This window comes from Aptenodytes forsteri, unplaced genomic scaffold, assembly GCF_000699145.1.
Source record: "Aptenodytes forsteri isolate BGI_AS27 unplaced genomic scaffold, ASM69914v1 Scaffold184, whole genome shotgun sequence".
NCBI classification, from domain to species: Eukaryota; Metazoa; Chordata; class Aves; order Sphenisciformes; family Spheniscidae; genus Aptenodytes; species Aptenodytes forsteri.
The window spans coordinates 1,850,226-1,872,396 of NW_008796078.1; the positions used below are offsets into that span (position 1 = coordinate 1,850,226).

General features: G+C 36.5%; 1 protein-coding gene across 1 annotated transcript; it reads left to right on the plus strand.

Annotated features, from left to right (window-relative positions):
* Positions 1 to 100: 100 nt before the first annotated feature.
* Positions 101 to 22,051, plus strand: DAW1 (dynein assembly factor with WD repeats 1). The gene is made up of 13 exons (XM_009286720.1): positions 101 to 164; positions 1,202 to 1,274; positions 3,974 to 4,118; positions 7,386 to 7,444; positions 8,149 to 8,271; positions 9,936 to 10,035; positions 12,647 to 12,754; positions 13,803 to 13,909; positions 17,379 to 17,481; positions 17,882 to 17,996; positions 19,057 to 19,133; positions 21,129 to 21,291; positions 21,989 to 22,051. The coding sequence occupies exons 1-13, from the start codon at positions 101 to 103 to the stop codon at positions 22,021 to 22,023; spliced, it is 1,272 nt and encodes a 423-aa protein (XP_009284995.1). The 3' UTR covers positions 22,024 to 22,051.
* The last annotated feature ends 120 nt before the right edge of the window (positions 22,052 to 22,171 follow it).

Here is a 22,171-nt window from a genome sequence, read left to right on the forward strand (position 1 = left end):
GGAGGACTCGCAGCGGGGCGTGTGGCGGGCGCCTCCGTGAGGGAGGCGCGGGGTGTGTGTGTGGGGGTGTCCTGTAATGGAGGTCTTCCTCACCTCCGTCATGGGCCAGGGCAGGAGTAAGCGGGTGGATCGCGCACCTGCCGCTGGGTTGACTTCACGTGCGGGTATTTTGGCACTGCGGTTGCTTGAGAGACTTCCAGCTGGAAGCAGCTCATCGCCGATGGGAGCTGTAATTAATGACTTACCATTGCGAAATCAAGGCGGTCTCATTTGCATCGCAGTAAGGAGTTTAAAAAGTCAAAAGTGGCAGTAGTCGGCACCAAAAAGCATATATGTGTTATCAAAAGGCCTGTTCAGTAATAAGTTGCCAGATTGCTTATTTTTCCTTCCTTTGTTTTGTGACTTTTCTGAGCAGAACCATGTTTTGAAAAGCTATTTCTGCTAAGCGGTCTTCATCATTTATTATGAACTCAGTCAGGAGACTTAATGAATTTTCACAAGTGAAACAGGATGGAGATGGCCAGGATGGCCAGATCTCAGGAAGTGAGATCTTTCTTTCAAATTAAATATTTTTCTTACAGACTTGGTAAAATGCAAAATGACATAAAAATTCATCTAAATTATCCTTTCCCACAGAAAACCAAGGAGCAGCAGAACTCTTTAACAACTGTTTCAAAACAGGAAGCAATGTGGTTAAACATTTTAATACTTCAGCTCAGTAGAAGGCGCAGAGGTGCCAGAGCATACCTAGAAATGGAAAGTGTGTTATGATTTTCTATACGTTACTGCACACAGCCTTTGCAAACACCGAAATAAATATAACAGGTTTTGTAAAACATGTTTTCCAGGCTTCTTGGAACACCAGACTACAGCAAGTATCTTCAGGACAGCTTCTTTGAAAATAGAGCGGATGAAATAATGCAAAAAGTTGTCGGGGGAAAAAAAGCTTGTTCATTTCCAGAATAGAAAATGGCTCATAAATAATAATGTTTAATATCTTTTATCATATAAACACATCAGAGTTGTTCATCACACCATTAACTCTCAGCAAGAACAGCCAACCTCCTTCTAGTTTCAAGAACTGGAAGTAGGTCTGCTGAAGTCAGTGGAGCAATAAAAGTGGAAGCATTGCAGTCTACAGTGTGTGTTATAAAATCCCTGACATCTAATTATGTCCTTTTTATCACTTTTTTTTTTAAAGGAATTATTCTGGAATATGTACAAGGTGGTGAGCCAAAGACCAGATCTATAGATCTACTTAATCTTAGACCTGAGTAAGTATGATATTATTTCAGATAACAGCACTCTGCTGTTTTATAGCATGGTCGGATACAACTCTGTTTGATTGTTTTAAACATAATTGAGGTCAGCTATGTCTTTGTTCACTAAAACACACACAGAAAAGAAAATGACGCAGTCAAATCATTCTCCTACTATTTTAAACAGAGAATCTTGCATTCCAGCTGATTATTACCATCATGTTTTTCTGTTCAGAGGTGAAGCCTCTTTTTGCTTATAGAGTTATGATTATCAAGATGCCTGTACAAAGCCAGCAGAAATATACAGCGCTTAACGTTGTAATGAATGACAGCTAGTTCTTAGGTCCTGTAATAGTATTTCTGGTCTTCAGAACGTTTTCAAAAAGTGGGTCTAAGTCAGCCCCCAGTTACACTGGTTTAAATGACCTCTGTTGAAATCACTGAAAATAACAACTAGACATCAGTTCAGATCTCTCCTGTTAATTAATTAATCCTCATAACAACCATAGGTAAGATGGTGTAAGACAGACAAGTAAGTGATTCCCTCCCATATGTTTGCGTGGAGAAACTAAGTATCTGCTTCTGTTGCAAGTAATGGAAGTTTTCCGGTTTCTTCTGTTGCAAACCTAATTGTACTTGGGTCCTTTGAAAGAACAAGTAAGAGTGTGTAATCTGATTTTCCAGTCTCCTACAGATGATGAAAGCAATTGCAGGAGCTTGATATATCTAAAAATCAGGGATTGGCCGAACTGAAGAATAAAAAATACAATGTATTTCAAACTCTAGTTTAGATTTATGTTTGATAGGATATATTTAGGTAAGATAGAAAGCAGAGGTCACTTCATGTGGAAGCAAGTGAGACTTCCTATGTGGAGGACAATCCTCAATCACATCTGGCTTTGGTTTTCAGACAGTTGGAAGGCACCAGTCTGAAACTCTCTTATGTCTTCCTTGTGAGGAATAGGACGAATTTGTTGTAATGAGAATGTTGACTTGACAAGTTACTATGCTGAATTAGCTTTAATACTGCTACATGTAGTTTATACACCAGTGCTTGACAGGTTATTTGACTAGCTATTTTGTGCATTCAGTGACAGAATATAATGGTATGTCACAGAATCAGAGAATCATCTAGGTTGGAAGGGACATCTTGAGACCATCTAAAGCAGGGTCAGCTAGAGCAGGTTGACCAGGACCATGTGTAGTTGGGTTCTGAGTATCTCCCAGATGGAGACTCCACAACCTCTCTGTGAAACCTATTTTGGTGTTTGACCACCCTCACAGCAAAAAAGTGTATTTTTGTGATCAGATTGAATTTACTTTGGTTTTGGTTTTTTTTTTTTCATTTGTAGTCCTTGATGCTTGTCCTCTCAGTGGGCAGTACTGAGAAAAGTCTGGCTCCCTCTACTTCATTTCCTCTCATCAGTTATTTGTACACATAAAAAATATGGAAGACTTCATGAATTTGCATGTCATATCTAGTGGATTTTTTCACAGAACTTTTTGGCTGGCATCAAACACCATGGAAAGATTATCAGGATTTATGGAGCTCCCAAAGTATTTCTTTGGCTTTCCTTCAGCTGATGTCTTCCTTTAGACACACAAAAGATAAAATTAAAAGAAAGCTGAGAGCCTTAATATGGTTTTGGTCATAGTAGTCAGCCTACATGCTCTACTCAGCCAGCTCTGGTAGGAAGAGCTACAGAAAGAGGAAAAAAATGCCCTCATTAAAAAAAGCTACCAAAATTCATGGAGTTTATTAGGCAGAAAGGCATGAAGTGGTATGATTGTCTTAATATCGACATTGATACGGAAGAGTTCTTGCATGTGGGCCAAAGTTAGTATGTAAGCTGCATATGCAAGATGAAAAATCCAAATGTATAAATTATTTGGTTTTGTATACCTGGAAACATCCAGCTCAGTACTCTGGATAAAACCTAACGAGTCACTTTATGAAAGAAATATGTTTTCTGGTATTACTTAACAGGCGTATAAACACTGAGAGGATACTAATTTATGGGGTTGTTAGTGGCTCCCATTTAGAGGACTGTTACAGAAAATCCCCTTTAGACTGCAATAATTTACATACTAACAGAAATGCTAGGTTTTCTTGCTAGAACCGGTTTTAGGTGTATGCTGGTGCTTTGACTACCGGGTATTGTCAACCCTCAGTTTCTCATGGATGGCCAGTAATCAGACTGTGGACCGTGTTTTGGAAGTTATTATCATAACTGAGAGTTATAGGAACAGGCATAGATTTGTGAAGCCACAGACAGAGATAATTTTAACACTTTCCATATATAATTTGTCTTGTTGCTACTTCATGGGTAATTCATTGGGAATTTATGAAATTCCACTTTAATTTAGATATTTATTCCAAACCTATCAGTTTTGGATATACGTCTCATGTCTGACCCTCTGTGGAAACCCTTTGAAAAGGTAAAGTTCTTGCTAAGCTAAAATTTTTAAAAGTTATATTTTACTGAACAACTTTAGTAAGAGAGGAAAGGAAGTATAGAAACCAAGAAAGATTTATCCATATTTCTTTAAGCCGTTACAGAATGAGATAAGCGCATATCGTTGAATTGCTTACTTCAGTTTCTCTGCAAGCAAATAATATTCTTGCTTTTATAATCATAATTATTGCCAGCGGATGAAATATGGTGGGTTTGGGTTTTTGGGTTTTTTTTGTTGTTTTTTTTTCTCACAATTAGCACAGATGCCGTAGCCTTAGTAGAAGAAATTCAAAAAGGAGAACCTCTCATCACAGCTTCGTGCAAGGAACATGTCATACATTTAGTACGAAGATTGCAAGAGAAGCTAGGGGGAAAAGAGGATCACAAGTTCTATCTTTTTAAGGTCAGAGGCATCTTTAAAATAATTTGGGGGATTTTGGGGGGTTTCAGTTGTGATGCTGTGAGTATGTTTCTACTGCTGCATATTGTGCCTGAGAGCAAAATTTGGATTTTATGACCAATTTCTTGGCTCCTTTAATCACCTTTGCACTGTTTAGAGCGACTGAGTCTGGCCTGGTTATGTCTGCCAGGAATTCCCCCAAATGGCTGGAAGGTATAACCGTTCCTAGACACTGTTTACACAGGCTTATATACAAGGGTGTGTTTTGGATGGAGAGAAATAATTCTCTTATTTGTCAGATAAGACTCTGTGGAACAGCAACACCCATAGTTATGTTTAAACAAAACCTGTAAATAGACCCCAAGTAAATTAGCTGCTGGGAAAGGCCCAAAATGTTTTCATACCCTTGTCTACTTGTTCTTCATTTTGTGAAAATTGTGTTTATTTTAGGTATTCTGCTACATACAGTAATATTGGTTGTCATTACTTTCTGCCATTATTATGTTTGAAAATTGATAGTTTGATCTTCAGCTTACAGACAGCACCGTCTAAATTTATTTTAAATGAGTAAGATTTTTAAGAACAATTATTCGAGAGACCTTTCAGGACTACAAATCTAGGATTCAGTCTATCAGAAGAGAATAGGTTTAATTGTGGAAATAAAAATAAAATTGCTTCCAGAAATTGCATGTTGCAATCTGAAATAATTAAGTGATGTATCTTTATTGTGTCAGCAGATGGCAATGTGTAGCTGTTAAAAATTGCTGGTCAGTGCTATGTTATTGATTGTTGCCTTAAATTTAGGGAGAAAATGGAGAAGTTTTGTGGTGGTTGGTTTGGTTAAAAAAACCCCTTACATGTTGCTAGATGTAACTTGGGTTCTTTCAACCAACAGTACACATCTGGGTGAATTCTGCAAAGATCTGTGTATTTAACCTTGAAAACAGAGCTATGTAATAAGGCATCTTAAATTTAAAAAGTTTCTGTTCTGTTTTAAGGTATGCTCTCAACTGAGATAATGCCTTGCTTTTCACGAGCTTTTAAAATTGTTTGTTCATCACAGAGACTGACAAATCATCAAATGCTTGTCCAAATTTCAGTGTAAATAATGTATTTGTTCTTTGTTGGGTATAGTGCCATGTTTGAGCTTCCGTGTTTGGAAACACTAGAAGCAGGCAAATCCAATCAGTGCCAGCTTATTTCCTTCACTCAAGAGTAGTTAGAAGTGTGTGAAAAGAACTTGTTTTATAACATTGCAGTTCCATTTAATGCTTGTAAATGAAACATGAGTACCAGGTGCTTCTGAGATACTAACAAAATAAAGGAGGTGGGTGGGAGTGAGAATTTTTTCTTCCAAACAATGTTCCATGTGTTTGCATTGTTTGGAAATGATTTTTTTTTTCCTGTTGCACTGGAGCATAATCTTAAATGAGTGTATAAACTCATCTTTTTGTTATTTCCAGTAATTGTGGTGCTGGTGTTGTGTTAGGCATCCTGCAGAGAAACAAGTTTTTGTACCAATTTCTCAGGTTTTAAACTATTACATAGCAATGGTATGCTGTAGTGATTTGCAGATTTTTATCATAGGGACTGCTGTAGCAGATTTTGCAGAACTGAGGTACATTTTTTTAATGTTGCCTTAGGGTTTGATTATTGTATCATTTGCACAAGCAATTCTTGCTGGCTTAGAGTTCTGGGGATAAAGCAACTGCAGCACTGGGCATTGGAAGAACAGAATTAGTCCATTTCAGATCTGAAATTGAACATAAACCCATCTCATTTTCCTCCTTTTATTTTATAATTATTACATATGTTTGTTGTACAGAGCTGCCTGCATGGAGCCCTAAAAATGTCATGGATCAAATTTCCATAAATTTCCATAATTACCATTATCATATGCAGATTTTTGTGTACTGTGGCTGTTTTAAAACAAGCAAAATATTTTTATCATTTCCACATCTCGATTGCCCATTCCCACTGCTGTAGCTGGAAGTACAACTTGTCTTACTTTCTCTAGAGAACAGAAACTGCTGTTTCTCTAACATAAAATACCCTCTCTCTCTCTCAGTCCTTCACATGACCATTGTTATTTCTCTTCCATTTTGATCAGTCCCTACTCTTCTGAGTAGAAGATCTCTTAGCTCCTTTCATTTTCCTTTTGGAGAGAGGCAGCTGAGAAAGCTAGAGATAAGAACAAAAAGTGGAAGCTCTGGTAATATGTCAGTGATTAAATGGCATTGTTCATAAATAATTTTTTCTTCATTCTTACACTAAAGAGAAGACCTAGTGGACCACTGCTGTATTTTTCACATCCCTTTACTTCACTGTCAGCAATTGGTGTGATTTCCCAGGTTATGGTTTTATTATGTTTTAGACTCAAGCAGAAGCCAGCTTGTAATAGATGAAAGTTGTTCGAATGCAAACTCTGTTATACAGTAGCCACCTTATTCAAACACAAACCAGATTCTATATTTTTTGGTCATTTTCAAAGTATCATGGCACGCTGACTTTCATTGGCAGTATCTGAAACCAATTTCACCTGTGTTTGATAAACCTTAATATGTATTATTACGGGTATGAGATAATTTACATGAAACATATATACCGTCTGATTGAAGGGCCTTAGAAGCAATGTTAGAAAAACAGTGACCTCCATAACCTAGACAATACAGGCAGACATCAAATTTGAAATTCCCTCTTTGAATTTTGTCTCGATAAGTATCTTTGTTATGGTTCTGCATGCCTTTTTTGTCATGACCTCATAGGATGTAGATGTAGCTTATTTCTGTTCTTCCTGGTTTTAAAAACAAAATCATGTACTAGCTGAAAGCATCCCATAACCTAAAAGACTCAAAATACTCAGTTCAGCTGGATCTCTTGATTCACTATATAAGGCTTCATATTAGTTGGGATTTCTTTTATCAGTGACCTCACCAGGCATGGTCTCCTCACTCATTTGTTTTTGCACTTTCAGCTCTGGTCTAGGGTTACTTTGCTGGTCTCAGAGAAGGTGGAGAAAAAGCAAACATGGGGGAAAAGACAGTTCATTCAAGTAAAATATAAATTTGAAATCAATACTATGTAATATCTGCAGTGATAACCTGCTGAGACATGGGGGATTTTTTAGTTAGGGATTAATGTATACAGCTGTAACTGCTAATCTGACAGGAGAAGGAGAAAATATTAACCTATCGAATATTTTGAGCAATTTTTTTTTTTTTTAATTGCATTAAATGTTGTTTTCTTCTCCCTCCCCCGCTTCTATTTCAGGTACTTAGAGCACATATATTGCCACTGACTAATGTAGCATTTAACAAATCTGGTTCCCGGTAAGGTTTCAAAGGCAAAATACATAATCACTAATAAAGTAAGTTGGTTTCAAAGGCAAAATACATAATCACTAATTGAAGTTTTGTATTTGTAAATGAAATTCTGAGGGAATTTCAGTGCTCTTATCTTGCTGCAAAAAGAATTCAGCTGTGCTGCTTATAACCAGCTTTAAGCTTGATTGGGGATTAGATTTCAGGCCTCTGTGGGAGAACCGATGGGAGATGCAAAAAAGTAGCGGGTGAGATTCAATTTATGTAATTTTTTGCTTCCAAGGTGATAGTTTGTTGACAATTACCATATTTCAGAAAGAAGCACCTTTATGGCAATAAAGTGAATATTACTAAAAGCTAAATGAGTCTTTGACGTAAATTAATTTGGGACTTTCACTGTAGTGGAATTTCATGTTAATTGATTTCACTGTGGGCATATGCCTAATCATTTTTTCCTTCATGTCTTGAAAGCAGCAGCTTGCTTTTTAGTTGAAATACATTAAAGATTAGAAACAAGGTTTTTTTAATGAGTAATATTCAAAAAAAAAAAAGAAAAGGAACCTCTATAGTCATTAATCTACATTTTTGAAAGACAGAAGAGATTTAGGGTCTGAGACAGTGCTAACTAAATCTGTGGAAATAACTCCTTTGACTATGCACCAGGACGAGCAAGATATTTACCGTATTCAGAAATTAATTTCTCTTTGCTTTAGCTTTATCACTGGAAGCTATGACAGAACCTGCAAAGTATGGGATACTGCATCAGGAGAAGAGCTACGTACGCTGGAGGGACACGGAAATGTTGTCTATGCAATAGCTTTCAATAATCCCTATGGGTAACTATATTTTCTCTGAGATACACCATAATTGCTTATCACGTTATTTTACAAATACAGAACTGTTACTTAAATTTTAACATAAAATAGGCTATCTCAAATTGAAAGAGTTCAAATTCTGAATTTGTAAAGTTCAACTACAGCTAATCACCATGGGATGACAGTGTATAATATTTGTATAAGAGATACATTCAAGTATGTTTTCTGCTATAATTTTTTAAAATGAAATTTAGAAATTTGAAGCATAAATTCCATTAGGTATTCAGTGTCTTGAAAAATACATATATGAGTCAGTTTAATATATTGAGACACAGATTTATTTCAATAATATCTCTATGATCAGATTGTGTTCTGAATGTTAATCATTCTTTACTGCCTCCAGGTAATTGTATATGATGTGAGATAAGTACCTATGACAGCTTGTGTTGCTTCAGTTAAGGAGAAAGAACACTGTCATAACAAAAGTGGATTTCTCCATTTGGTATTACACATTCATCATTATTTAGGACATGATTTAGAAGCGTCAGAGCTGTTGAGTAATTTTTATAAAATCCACAGGGTGCCGCTGTATGAATGTCAAATATGAATCGGTGCATGTTCTGTTTTCTGCAATAACTGTTTGCCCGAGGTTAGAATTGCACCTGTTAGGCAAGGGGAATTACATGTTAGCTACTGAAGTTTCATTGTCATTTGCTTCCTGAGGAAGCTGTTGTGTGTAAGTAAACCATTTTGCCTTTCTGCAAAAAAGGAGAAATTAATTCCTATTTTTGCATTGAATCACATTACTTCTTTCACTGTCAGGTGTCCTATTTATCAGTTAAGCAATACACAGTTAACATCAGGAAATAAATGTTAAAGACTTGTTCTTATGCTGTTTGGAGCATCATCATTTCCTTCTAAATGAGAAGACTTTATCCAACCTAAAACCCACTATATCAATGTCTTATATTCTAATATTATTCTTTACTTTAAAAAAGCAATTAATGAAACTCTTTTATATACTTTGAAGAAACTAATTTTTCACAAAAATCTGTGCAAAGATCAATAACTAGACTGTAACATAAAAGTGAAAAGCAACATACAGCGAGCGAAAATCTGAGGAGAACCTTAAGCTACTTTTAATTTAAAAGTTCAGTAAAAAAAGAACTTTTTATTTTTTTTCTGCTAATCTTTAGGTTTCAATACAGTGTCCCTTGCTACATTTTCTGGGCACCTCACTTCAGTCTTGTTACAGTTGGTCACAACGCTTCCACTGACTTCAGTGGGAGTCGAGTTTGGCCTCTGAAATATCAGTAAACTACTTATAAAAAGAGTTTATAACTGTTGATAAACAAACATGCTATCTGCTGAAATGACATAACTTTTAAATACATCTGGAAGTACAGCAGATAACCTTATCCCTAATGTAGGTTAGTCATCAGTTATGAACACTTCTGTGCTAATAGATAGGCACAGTGGCTGTTTTAGAAACTGATTATGTCTGCTAATTTTTTCCCATAACATAAATTCTGTTTGTGAAATCCTGCTCCAGGATGTTGTAGTGCAGCAAAATGCACCAAAATGCATGCAAGCTTCAACGACTGGGTATTATTTCTGTGAGTTCTATTGTCTTTGAAGTCAGAAGTTTTTTTCTAAATAAAAATGACAGGATTTTTTCCATTTAGTGACAAGATTGCCACTGGATCTTTTGATAAGACCTGCAAACTGTGGAGTACGGAAACAGGAAAATGTTATCATACTTTCAGAGGACATAGTGCAGAAATAGTGAGTACTGATGGACGTTTCTTGTTCCTTTATGCTTCCACACACCATCATTGATGGCTGTGGGTTCCAAGTCCCTGTGAGCTGACATTGGAAGGGGCAGCTATTCTGCTGCATCTATTCACACATTCAGACATTGTGAACATTTCTGCACTGCAAGAAAAGATAGCCTGACAGTTCTTAAGAAATAGAATAAAACACTGTATACAGTTTGAAAAGATATTTTTAGTTTGTTCCAATTTCTTGTTTGCTAAAGGTTAAAACATTTTTGAAAAATACCATAACAATCAGAAGTTTCAATTTATTGCACATATTTATTCCTTGATTTATTTATATATCCCATTTTTTCCTAGATATCTTGCATTGCCTCTCATATTTGCAGCACTAAATACACAAGAACATTGTTGCTTGTATTGTTGTCTTTCACGCTGAGATCTGTACTTCATGTGCAGGACCAACTGGAGCCATAGAAGAATGAATTTCTGAAATTTTAAGTGTGTTAACTGGGAATGCGTGGGATGCTGAAATGTCAAAGATATATGAGATGAAAACAGTTCAAGCTTAAAAATGGTTGGTTTCCTTTCCAATGCACTAGGAGCCCTATTAGCAATAGCAAATATCTTGATGCACAGTATTCTGATTTAAAAGATCAGGGCAAATCCACTGAAACTCTTAATTTCAATGCAGAATATATTTTTTAACAAAAAGAGCTATAAAATCATTATTCAATAAAGCATTTCTGGAAATTGTTTCCAGAAACAATTGGAATTTAATCCGTGGATTGTGAGGCCTATAACTAGTGTGAGAAAATGGTGGTTTACCTTGGTGGAAGGTGAGGTTGGTTTCAGTGGATACTGGTTGATTTCTCTGGATACTTTGAAACAGTTATTCCCTTACCGTGGAGAACATGTTTGCTTATTGAGGTAGGCTGCAGTGATTTTGCTTCCACAAATCAGTTAGCTAAATATTTAAAGGCCTCTCAATTTCTTCTGACTTCTGCAGCGGTTAGATCAGACCCAGACCCAAAGTGTTATGAGTTGTGCTAGCAAGTAATTAGTAGAAGATAATAGCCAGCAGAAAATGATGTGTTTCTCTGAATGAGACCTGTTTCTGAAAGGCCATTATTGCATATGATACATTGCTGGCAAGGGCATGTCCATAGTTATTCCGTATTAAAAAAAAAAAAAAAGAAAGAAAAAAAAAGGACATAGTGAAAATGCACCAGTGACATGAGCTACTGTTTTCCTTTTTACATGGTACCTCCTATTCTTTATTAGCAGAACAATCCTATTGAATAATTACAGAGAATGGGAAGATGACTACATGATTTTTTTTAACGTGAAAAATGAATTAAGGAAGTTGTTGAGCTTTTGTTCTTGCTTTTTCACAAATAAATATTATGTTGTGGGAATGCCCTTGGCAAATGGCCTAGATAATGACACCTGTTAAGATAAGAGTGTGAGTGTACAGGGTGTGTTTGTGGGTACACAAAACTGTCTGGAGGGTCTTTGCCCCAAACTGATCAAGTTAAAGAGGAAGCCTACCAAATGATAGTGTTAAGGAGTACTGCCAGTCGGATTGAACAGTAACTGGAGAATCTCAAAGAGAATTTTGAAATAAAGAAGTAGAAAAGCCCGAAAAGAAGTATAAAAGAATCAAGACAATTTATAACAGGGTGGGGGAGACGTTAATCTGGAAGCAGCAGTTGTCAAAACCTGCTCTGGTGCTTCCAAAAGTCACCCTGGGCATCACGATCTCTGCCTAGACTGGAGAGCATTGCCTTCCTCTTAGAGACACCATGAGGAGTCTGCATCCGGCTAGTGGATTGTCAGTATGGGCTTCAAGAAAAAGGCCCCCTTGTTCCCCCCTCGTAAGATGTGCACGTGTGAATTTGGAAGCCTTCTCTCTGGTGTGTGGATCCGCAGATTGTAGGAAGTGGCATGGGTTCAACTAAAGCTAGAGCACTCATGTCTTCTAGGGGAGGTGTGGGCAAGTAGAGGAACACATACTCCTAGGAAAAGGGGTGCACTTGTAGCCCACTCATCTTGTGAGAAGTCATGAGTGTGCATGCAAGAGTGTGAAAGTGGGTGCGTGATTAAAACACCTTGGAATTATAGGCGGAGGTTTAGGAATTTGTAGCTCTTTATTAAGATTGCATAAGTTTATCTATTGTATTACAGATACTGACACTGAATATATAGTTCTCTGTGCTGTTAATAAATTAACAAACTGCTTCAGTCTTGGTTTTGATTAAAACTTTGTGAACTAAATAGTTTCTCCCTGTGACACCAAATGAAGCACCTAAATAGTGAATTTTAATCCAGGCTCAGAAAACAATACAGGAAATCTGCCAGTAAGTCTTTTTAATGCATTGCCATTGCAAAGCAGCCAATTAGTCCATTTGATTCGAGTAGTCATCCAGAGCTATGTGATAAGGATTTGTTGCTCTTCCAGTGAACTGTTGGAAGAACTCTGCAATTTTTCTGTATGCCATAAAATACTAACTCAGACTTTTGTCTTGCTTAAAAATATTAACCCTGACCCATTGTTTTTGAGAAAATTTATATAAATACTCTCCTTTCCCACTTTTTCCATCCAACATTTCTTGCTACAGGTATGTTTATCATTTAACCTTCAGAGCACGTTGGTGGCAACTGGAAGCATGGATACCACTGCCAAATTATGGGATATAGAGAAAGGAGAAGAAATAGTCACTTTAAGTGTATGTTTGCCTTCCTTATGTTTTTAAAGGTGTTCCTTGCTTTCTTAGTTTTCTAACGGAGATAAATAACAGTATAACCGTTAGAACAGTTTCAAAACTTGCAGTTTCTGTTACCAGGTGGGTCCCACAGTGACTGCAGCTACAAAACAGATTAAGAAAACTTGAAGGGAATGATAAAGCTATGGTGTTTTATAGGAAGTCCTATTTATCAAAAGACAGATTTTCTCCTTTCAGTGACATTACTGCCATAGATCAGAATGCTTTCCATTGCTCATTAAAACATATCGCTCTACCGTAAATCGTGGCCTCCTCTGCATTAACGTAAAGTAACTCTGAGAACATTAATGTCAGACATTACATCTGTATGGATCTTCTTCCTGTAAACATCAGCAGAGGAAAGCCATCCAATTACCTCTACATTGTGATGTCTCTTTGCTCTCTGTACCTTGCTGGGATTCCACAGGTTCAGCTTGGCCTGTGCTGTTTCAATGCATTTCTCTCACATAAATCCTAAATAACAGGTAGTGCATAAGCTTCCTTTGGTGTATGTGGCCTATAGAGTGGGGAAGGCATTTTCTCCTCCTTGACTTTCTCTTCCTCAGAGCCCTGAGCAGAGCAAAGAGCAGTGGAATGTGTGAACCTTTAGCTTATAAGTATGCTCACATTCATTTTTCCAAGCCCCTCCACCAACACCAATGACAAGCTGTACTGTAGTTTACTGTAAATGAATCATCTGATTTCAGTATGTATTGGTGAACAAATGTGATTCTGTTTAAATCAAATATGGAAAATATGCACTGATGACATCACTGGACAATTGCTCACTGCTTAAGTGATGTGCCTGACTTTTTGCCGTTGTTGGGATATTGACTATTGCACCGTCCAGTAGATCTTTCTGTCAAAATTGTGATATACCGGACAAGAGAGTAAATAATACATTGAAGGGTTATAGAAGGATTACGCTGCTGAAAAAAAGCTTCATATTGAACTACGTTAATGGAAAAGTCATAATTTGCTTTCTCATACTCCTTTTTTAAACTTCTCTCAGGGGCACTCAGCAGAAATTATTGCGTTGTCTTTCAACACCACTGGAGATAGGATTATCACTGGCTCCTTTGACCATACAGTAGCAGTGTGGGATGTTGGCACTGGCAGGTACTAAAGCACTAACAAATATCATTTTACATTGCGTGTTTTAATGACAAATGAAAGAGGCAATGTTGAGCTACAAATTACAGTCCTTGTATTTTTGCTTCATTTAGAGTATGCGTTCCTTCATCTTATCATCTGTTACTCCTGTTCCCTTTGTTCTTCTGAAAAGGAATGCTGCTCACGAAATGCTTTTGTATATGTTTTTTGTTCTAAATTTCCATCTTATTAGCATTGAGGAGACAGACAGAATGGACGGATCCTGTGTTTGTTGTCGATGAATTCTCCAAACAGGAAAATGTTTATCAGCATGGAAACTCATGGTTTGGAAGGTGTCTAGAATTTCTAGATGGAACAGACTGTTTAAGAAAAAAGAAAGTATATGTTATGTCACAGAAAATTAGTCTGGTCACATTGTCTTTATAAACCATAGAGGGTCTGTTTTCCTTCTTACAGTCCTTTATGTCAGTATAAGTTTATAAAGAGGAGAAAATTTGGCCCCTCTGACTGCAGAGACCAAAATGTCTTGATTATGATGCCAAGAAAAAATAATGTAGTAGTTAGATATGAACTTGTTGTATTATCCTGACAAATCCACTTGTTTTTTCAACTGGAAACTCAGTATAAGTAGAATAATAAAATGATTGCCCTGATTACTGACAAAGTAATTTATGAAGATAACGATTCTATTATGTTTTCAGAGGTCATGTCTTTTTTCTTTTTGTGAGAGCAAGGGCAGTCACTCTGAAATTTATATATAAAAAAAAAGAAAGTGTGTGTATACTGATGTCTTGGGGTAATAAACAATGTGTATACCTTCAAAAAGAGAGTAATCACATGATTTAAAAATTAATGTATGCATAGTACATCATTTAAGGCTAGATCCTGTAAGCTTTGAGCTTATTCAACACCAGCAGTTTAATGTTTGGCATATAAATACTTAGGAGGCGCTCATTTAGCAAATCGACCTTTGGATTCAACTTCATTCAGCCTGGTGTTCTTGCAAATATTTTTTTTTGAAAACAGCTGCTTCTTCCAGTTTCTTGTCTGAGCCTGCAGTGAAGTCACTGTCTTGGGATTTTCATGTTGCATTCTTCTTTTCTAAGAAATGAATGTGGACTTCACATCAGGGTCAATACCAGGAAGTGGAATATGAAGGAGAAAATTCTCATTTAAACACTGGCAGCTCTGGTAATTAGCTAGTGGGCAATATAATTGTGCCAGGGCCAACATTCAGCCTTTTAGATGGCAGTTGGGGATGTATACATTTACTAATAATGAAAAGTTGCAGTCAGAAAGACTGCGAGCAAATCATACTCTTCTGTATACAGGTTCAGGTAGATTTGCAAAAATCTTGTAGGTGAGGTTGTGTGTGCCCGTCTTTCACCATATGAAATACACGAGAAACACTGCTTTCCAAATTTGAGTTTGAACTTGAAGTTTCTTTTAATTTTGCTGGCTGCCTCTGGTGAGTGCCTGTGTTCCTCGGTTTTATTCTGGGTAGGTATCCAGAATTGTCCTGAGGGAAGTTGATGTAGGGACAAGACATCTCAAGAAGGTTCAAGATTTTCTTCATAAAATGTTAACATTTAAAACAAACGAACAAACAAACAAAAGGGACGCATGCTTTTGTAGTACAGGTCTGTAGTTCACCAGTGATTTCCCAATGGCAGATACAGTCAGCTATAGTTCAGCTGAAGGTGTCTTCAGAGCTTCGTTTGACAAATCAACAGCCCGTACCTGAAGTCAGGAGTGCTGGACACCAGGATGCTGAGGGAGAGACAGTTTCTTCTTATTTGCAATTACGGTGCAAATATTAGAGCATCCATATATTAAATTTCACTGGAAACTGAAGGCTAAAGAAGTATTATCATGACTGAAGATGATTTTTTTGGATTTTTTTTCTAATATAATTTAAATGGAAAATTTTTATGGCATTTCACAAGCCTGTTTTCTGGGTTCTTTCTAATTGTGTATCTGATAGATTGCGGTTTCTGTGAGATGTTCCACATGTTGCTATTTATTCTGCTTATTGATTGGACATTTACGTTGAAGCTTGAAGCCTGGACTGCCTTTTCAAAATTTGGAAATTAAAGCTTTTAAATTTTACATTAAAACTTTTTTCATTATTAGGTATTTTAGGTACTAGGTATTACAATAACAGCAGTCTTCATGGCCAAATAACATGTTCACAAAATCAGGAAGTTTTCCACTGTTGTTTTCTGCTTGTTGATTTCTGTTTTTACTGTAAAAAGGTCTACACAATTACAACAGTGCAGGCCTCACATTGTTAGAAAGTAAAAGGAGTAATTCTATAAAATGACATGAGTATAATCAAGTTTTTGTTATCATAAACAAATAGAAAATTCAATTGCTTAGGAGATTTGCTTTGCTGTTCATTTAGCACATATATTAATTTAGCTACCTTTATGTATCTTATGCAATGAATAAAAACATTTCAGTTACTTAAACTCATTTAGTTGTTTTTCTAGTCATTAGTTTATCCATCAGTTAAAGCAGTTTTCTATTAATGATACAGTGATATTAGCATTGTGATAATAATGCAATTTACTAATCCTTTGATATATATATCTCAATTAATCTTTTTTAGGGTTCATTGCTTTATAGGCCATTAATTCCTTGGAAGCAATAATGGCTAATTGTACCCCCTCTATTCAGCTGAGGCTGAAGAATTTAATGGAACTAATATTGTCAGCCTTTGTGCAGCAAGAAGTTTAGGATTAATGAGGATTAGAAATCATATTTCGCTTTGGCCGTCATTTGCCTGTTACTTGGGAACATGCTAACATTAAGTACCTGATTAAGTTCCATTTGATCTTCAGTGGATTTTATAAAAGGTTTAGTTTATACGGAGTTTTAAAGATGTACTGTTCACAGTTCATTGGAGTAGAATAATGGGAGAGTAATGTGGAAATACTTGCTGTATGTGCTTTGTATGTAGATGAATACAAGAAATCTGTCTCTGGCACTAGAAAGTCATCACATTTCACTAGAAATACATTCACTAAAATATTTTTGAAAGAGAAGGGAGGACTTTTCCATTTTATTCTTTACTGCCTCTTTGTGTCAACGATAAAAAATGGAATTGATGTAGTACTAGAATCCTAAATGAGCTGTACCACTCCATTTAATTGCTTTAATGGATAAAATGGTGAAGACTTGACACCTTAACTATACCATTTTATAAACTTACTTATAATTTATATGCGTATATCAAAACACACACTAAAACTGTAAATCATTTTATTCCTTACTGCCTCTTTGTGTCAACGATAAAAAATGGAATTGATGTAGTACTAGAATCCTAAATGAGCTGTACCACTCCATTTAATTGCTTTAATGGATAAAATGGTGAAGACTTGACACCTTAACTATACCATTTTATAAACTTACTTATAATTTATATGCGTATATCAAAACACACACTAAAACTGTAAATTCTCTTTTTTTGTAGGATGTTACATACTTTAATAGGTCACCGAGGAGAGATTAGCAGTGCACAGTTCAACTGGGACTGTTCTCTTATCGTCACTGGATCAATGGACAAAACATGCATGGTAAGAACGTTGAGTATGTACTGAATACAGCTACTTGATATATGAAAATACATCTTTTGTAAATGGAGGAGCATTATTTTAAGCTGGTACATGTAATTTTTTAAAGAATTTACAACTAAATGTAAAACCTGTAAGTTTATTCATTTCAGTGAAGTCCAGTTAAATAACAATATATATATTTTAAGGCTCGTTTAATCAATACACTGAAATAAAAAATATGTAGGGCTTCATTGAACTGACAAAACAGTGACTCTTTATTGATTTATATCCAGGTTTCATGTTAATACCTTCAGTCAGACATCAGAAAGGGTCTATACATGTTGCTTTATGGGTCAACTAGATATCTATCAAGTAAATTAGTCAAAATAAGCAAAATAATTACCCTTCTTTATCTATGCAGCTGTGGAATGCTATAACTGGGACGCATATAGCAACTTTAACAGGTCACAGTGATGAAATATTGGATGTCTGCTTTGATTATGCTGGCCAGCGTATTGCAACTGCCTCCGCTGATGGTAAGTGCAGTGACTGGGACTGCTATAAGAATTGCAATAGTAGCATAAAACAACTTTTCCCTTTGGTTTTGCTTTGAATGTAGCTTGGTGAAAGTGGAGTATCATGACTCGAAACTATAGACCAAGCAGTGTTTTTTGCATTATAGAAAGTTTGGCATTAAACTTAAGAAGTTTTCCCCAGTGAAAATTTTCTTATTTTTCACGCTTTAATCAACTCAATATGTCTTTCCCCTTTAACTTCAAACTTGTAGGGAAATAGTTCACTTATGGCTGGAAATGCATTTATAAATGCTTAGGTAAGTAGCTTTTGAGTGAAGTTTGATTTGGGTGGCTCAAATTTAGGCTTAAATGCAAAAGGTACTTGGAATTTTAATGTTGGATTTGCTACTAGGTTTTCCAAACGCACAGCAAGAGAATACACAATAAAGAGGTACTGAAAGAAGCAATTTTGTTTTGTTATTGGTATGCAGCAGTTTTGCATGCTTTTTTTTTTTTTTCCCCTAGGAAACGCAATAAATAGTTTTTTGCATTCACCTGCACAGTGTTATATTATAGCGCATAATGACAATACCGTATTATTTTTACATACGTAAGTGTTTTGATTTGCACTTTCAGAAACAGGATACCAGACTAGATGGGGGGCACTATTTGGATCTGATTTGCTGTAAAAAGTTTCCTGAAATGTAATCAATAGCTTATTAAATATAATTAATAGCTTATTAAATAGAACAAATATCTGAAATATAATGAAAGCTTTCTGAATATATTGTACATGCATTCTGAAATTTCAGACTTCAGTAGTCCATGTTCTATGTGGACATTTGTATTCATATTTTAGAAGTTTTCCAGCAGAAACTATTAAGAAGTCAACCTTTTCCAACCAGATTACAGATCCTTTCTGACATACTTTATCCTTGGAGGAAACTCTGTTCAGATTGTCTTCTATTTCTTTTGAAATCAAACCTGAGGATGAGGCCCTTCCGACCCTATTAAAATGTTCTTATATGAAATGCATGCTTAAGCATAACAATCACAAATGGCTCCTAATCTACCACAACAGGATCAGCAAGAGTCTATAATGCAGAAACAAAAAAGTGCATTGCGAAGCTAGAAGGGCATGGAGGTGAAATTTCAAAGGTAAGTTGTTTGTGATTTGCACCTTTTCTTATTTGATTACGTGTGACATCCAATCCACCAGTTATTCCATGACACAGGAATACTGTTAAAGAAGGTGGTGGTAAAATTATTAATATTTAAGGTTGAGAGATCTGGCTAAGAAGTTATCTTTCCTAAAAGCACATTCCTTTCAACTAAAAGCTATCAGTCAATGATTGTTTCCAACTCCCCACTTCTGAACTAAGATAATACTGGGTGTGCCACTCCTATAGGCTCCTCCAAGAGCCATCTCTCCATATTGCCATGTTATTTACTATTTGATTCCTTAGAATCGTGGCGGTTAGCAAGCTACTTAAGAAGTCCATCCCTCCCAGGGATGGATACCTGGCTTAGTTAACATTGAAATGATTGTTTTTCCTTACCTCTTTCCTTTTTCTGAAACTGTATATAGGTTGGGTCTCCACAATCACTTGGCAGAGAACAGGGGAGCAGAGAGGGAGATGCTGTCCGAATGTTCTCTCACTATGATCATAGTTCATAGAGCTTCTGTCTGACCTGTCCTAAATTGTACTTGTGTTATTACGCCCTTGGAGTCCCCAGGTTCTCTGACAGAATAAGCACAAGTTTTTTAGTCTCTTGATGACATCTTAAGGCTACTGCCTCTGAGGCTTTTACCATCACCCTTATTCCTTGCTTCTACCAGCCCTGCTCCTCTTTACTCTTCATTTCTCTGCACACCTGATTTATGGAACGGAACAGAAAAAACATATTTCTGGGACAAAATACATAGAGAGTCTTATTTTCAAAAGTGCATAAGGGAAGTATATATATACTTGGAAGTATAAAGCTTGTTTCAAAAATCCCTTGGTCATGAGGAATGTGCTCATGTACTTTGCTGGAAGTCTTGTCTGGTTCAATTTTAAATGCCGAGGTTCAGTTCCAAATACACTTAGTTACTTCCAAAATTGTACGTATTTTTCAAGCTTTGTTATTTAATGCTTGCAACTTTTCATTATTCTTTCAAATGGATAGTTTTCACTAGCTTCCAGGCTAGTATGCTAAGTCTGTGCTGCTTTTGTTTGATGTATTTTGTAATTGAAATATTAATATTTTGAAACTAGGATGGTTCTTGGTGAACACAACCCACGTGCTTTCATTGTATTGATTTGGCTATTACTCCGCTGAGAGAATGTTAGGTTCAGAAGGGCTAATCTTTCCTCACTTAATATACTCAGTGCAATATTTCACACTCAGTGTAGATGCACTGAGGCATGCGGTCTGAATACACGCTGACATGTGGGTGGGTTAGGGACAGCTTCCATCAGGGTCCTTAGTGCTGGCGTGATTCCTTTGCTGGAAGTGAGAAGCTGCTCATCCGGGAGCATGTTGAAAAGCCAGTCTATTTCTGCAGATGTTCTGTGTAGCTGTGATCGCTGGGGGAGTTTATCGCCTGGAAATGTGATTTCTGGGGAACAGGCATTTTGCCCTCAGTAATTAAGCAATTTTGCATTATATACTAAACCTGGTATTGTCCGGTTAGTGCTATAAAAATAGATCTGATAATCTGGAAACGCATGCAAGTTTGGCAATGAATGTCTAACAAATATGAACACATACTAAAAAATGAGTTGCCTTCAGTGGAAGTTTTGATGTTATAGAGCCGTATGTTATTTAATGTAGAACTCTAAAATATGTATAAATTTTACATTGGAATGATGATAACATTTAAATAAAGTCATTACAGTTGTAGAGCAATTGTGATTTTGGAGGATAATGTTCTGAAGTCTTGATCCTATAGTAAGGTCATTGTATATAGACCTTTGTACATACACAAAGTTTTCAGCCACAGAAGTTTGCCAGGGTGACTCTAGTGGAATACTATCCTGAATTTTAGCTGAAAAACTGAATGCAAGAGTTGCTGGTTTCTGTTTTCACTTTTTAATCACTAGATGTGCTTCTTTTTCTAGGCATATTGACTTGCTAAGTAATACAACTCTTTCCTATATTTTTTTAAAGATATGTTTCAACCCTAAAGGCAATCGTGTCCTAACAGCCAGCTCTGATAAAACAGCTCGACTCTGGGATGCTGCTACTGGAGACTGCCTTCAGATATTAGAGGGTCACACTGATGAGATATTCTCCTGCGCTTTCAATTACAAAGGCGATATAATCATTACAGGTAACTAATATATTCCAGTTTTTTTTTTCTTTTTTTGAGACACATTTTAAATCTTGTTATGGTAAAAAAAAAATTAGAGTCCGAAAAGCGTCCTGGGGCCATATCCCAAATGCAGGTACCAGCAGTGACTTAAAATACAATCAAAAAAAGCTAGAAACTCACTTTGGAACTGAGGCTTAAGTGAATACGGCCATGAACAAATTCATATAAAGGCATGGGCATACACCCTAGCATCTGTCCTATGGGCATGTACTAGCCCCAGACCAGTGACTAAGCCATTTTCTCACAACGTATTGCAGTGAGGGAGGTCTGGACGAGCAAAATGCAAAGCTTTTTAGATGGGAACACACCTTTTGTGTATTTGGCACTGCATTCTGTTTAGATTTCATTCACATCAGGCAAAAAATCACGGGAGTGGGAAACGCACGTCAGGCAAAAAATCACGGGAGTGGGAAACGTGAACAGAGTATTTGTGATCGTTTCGATCTTTTGAGTGAACTGCCAAAATGTGGGATGCAGGATGATCTCAGCTAAAAATATTGCTGTAGGTCCTGCTGTCTCTTCCTAGTCACGGACAGAAAAATATTTCTCTGGCTCCTCGGCATTCCAGGTAGATTTTTGATGTAGGTGCTAACAAAAATGGGTAAGTTGTGCAATACAGCTAAATGATTGCCTCACGATGTGTTTTTATTACTAGGGAGCAAGGATAACACCTGTAGAATATGGCAGTGACTGAAGACAAGGAAAGACCCAGTTTGGTATATGCCTACTTCATGAGTTTCATAGTCAATAAACTCAATCTTTCAGATCTGTTTCCTTTTACCCTCTTTGTTCAGCTTCAGCTTTGCTGAAGTAGCGAAGTTACCTAGATTTTGATAGG

Coding starts and splice junctions, on each gene's coding strand:
- DAW1 (XM_009286720.1), top strand. CDS start 101: ATGGGCCAGGGCAGGAGTAAGCGGGTGGATCGCGCACCTGCCGCTGGG. Junction 8,272..9,935: donor GCTTTCAATAATCCCTATGG/GTAACTATATTT, acceptor TTTTCCATTTAG/TGACAAGATTGCCACTGGAT. Junction 10,036..12,646: donor GAGGACATAGTGCAGAAATA/GTGAGTACTGAT, acceptor TTCTTGCTACAG/GTATGTTTATCATTTAACCT.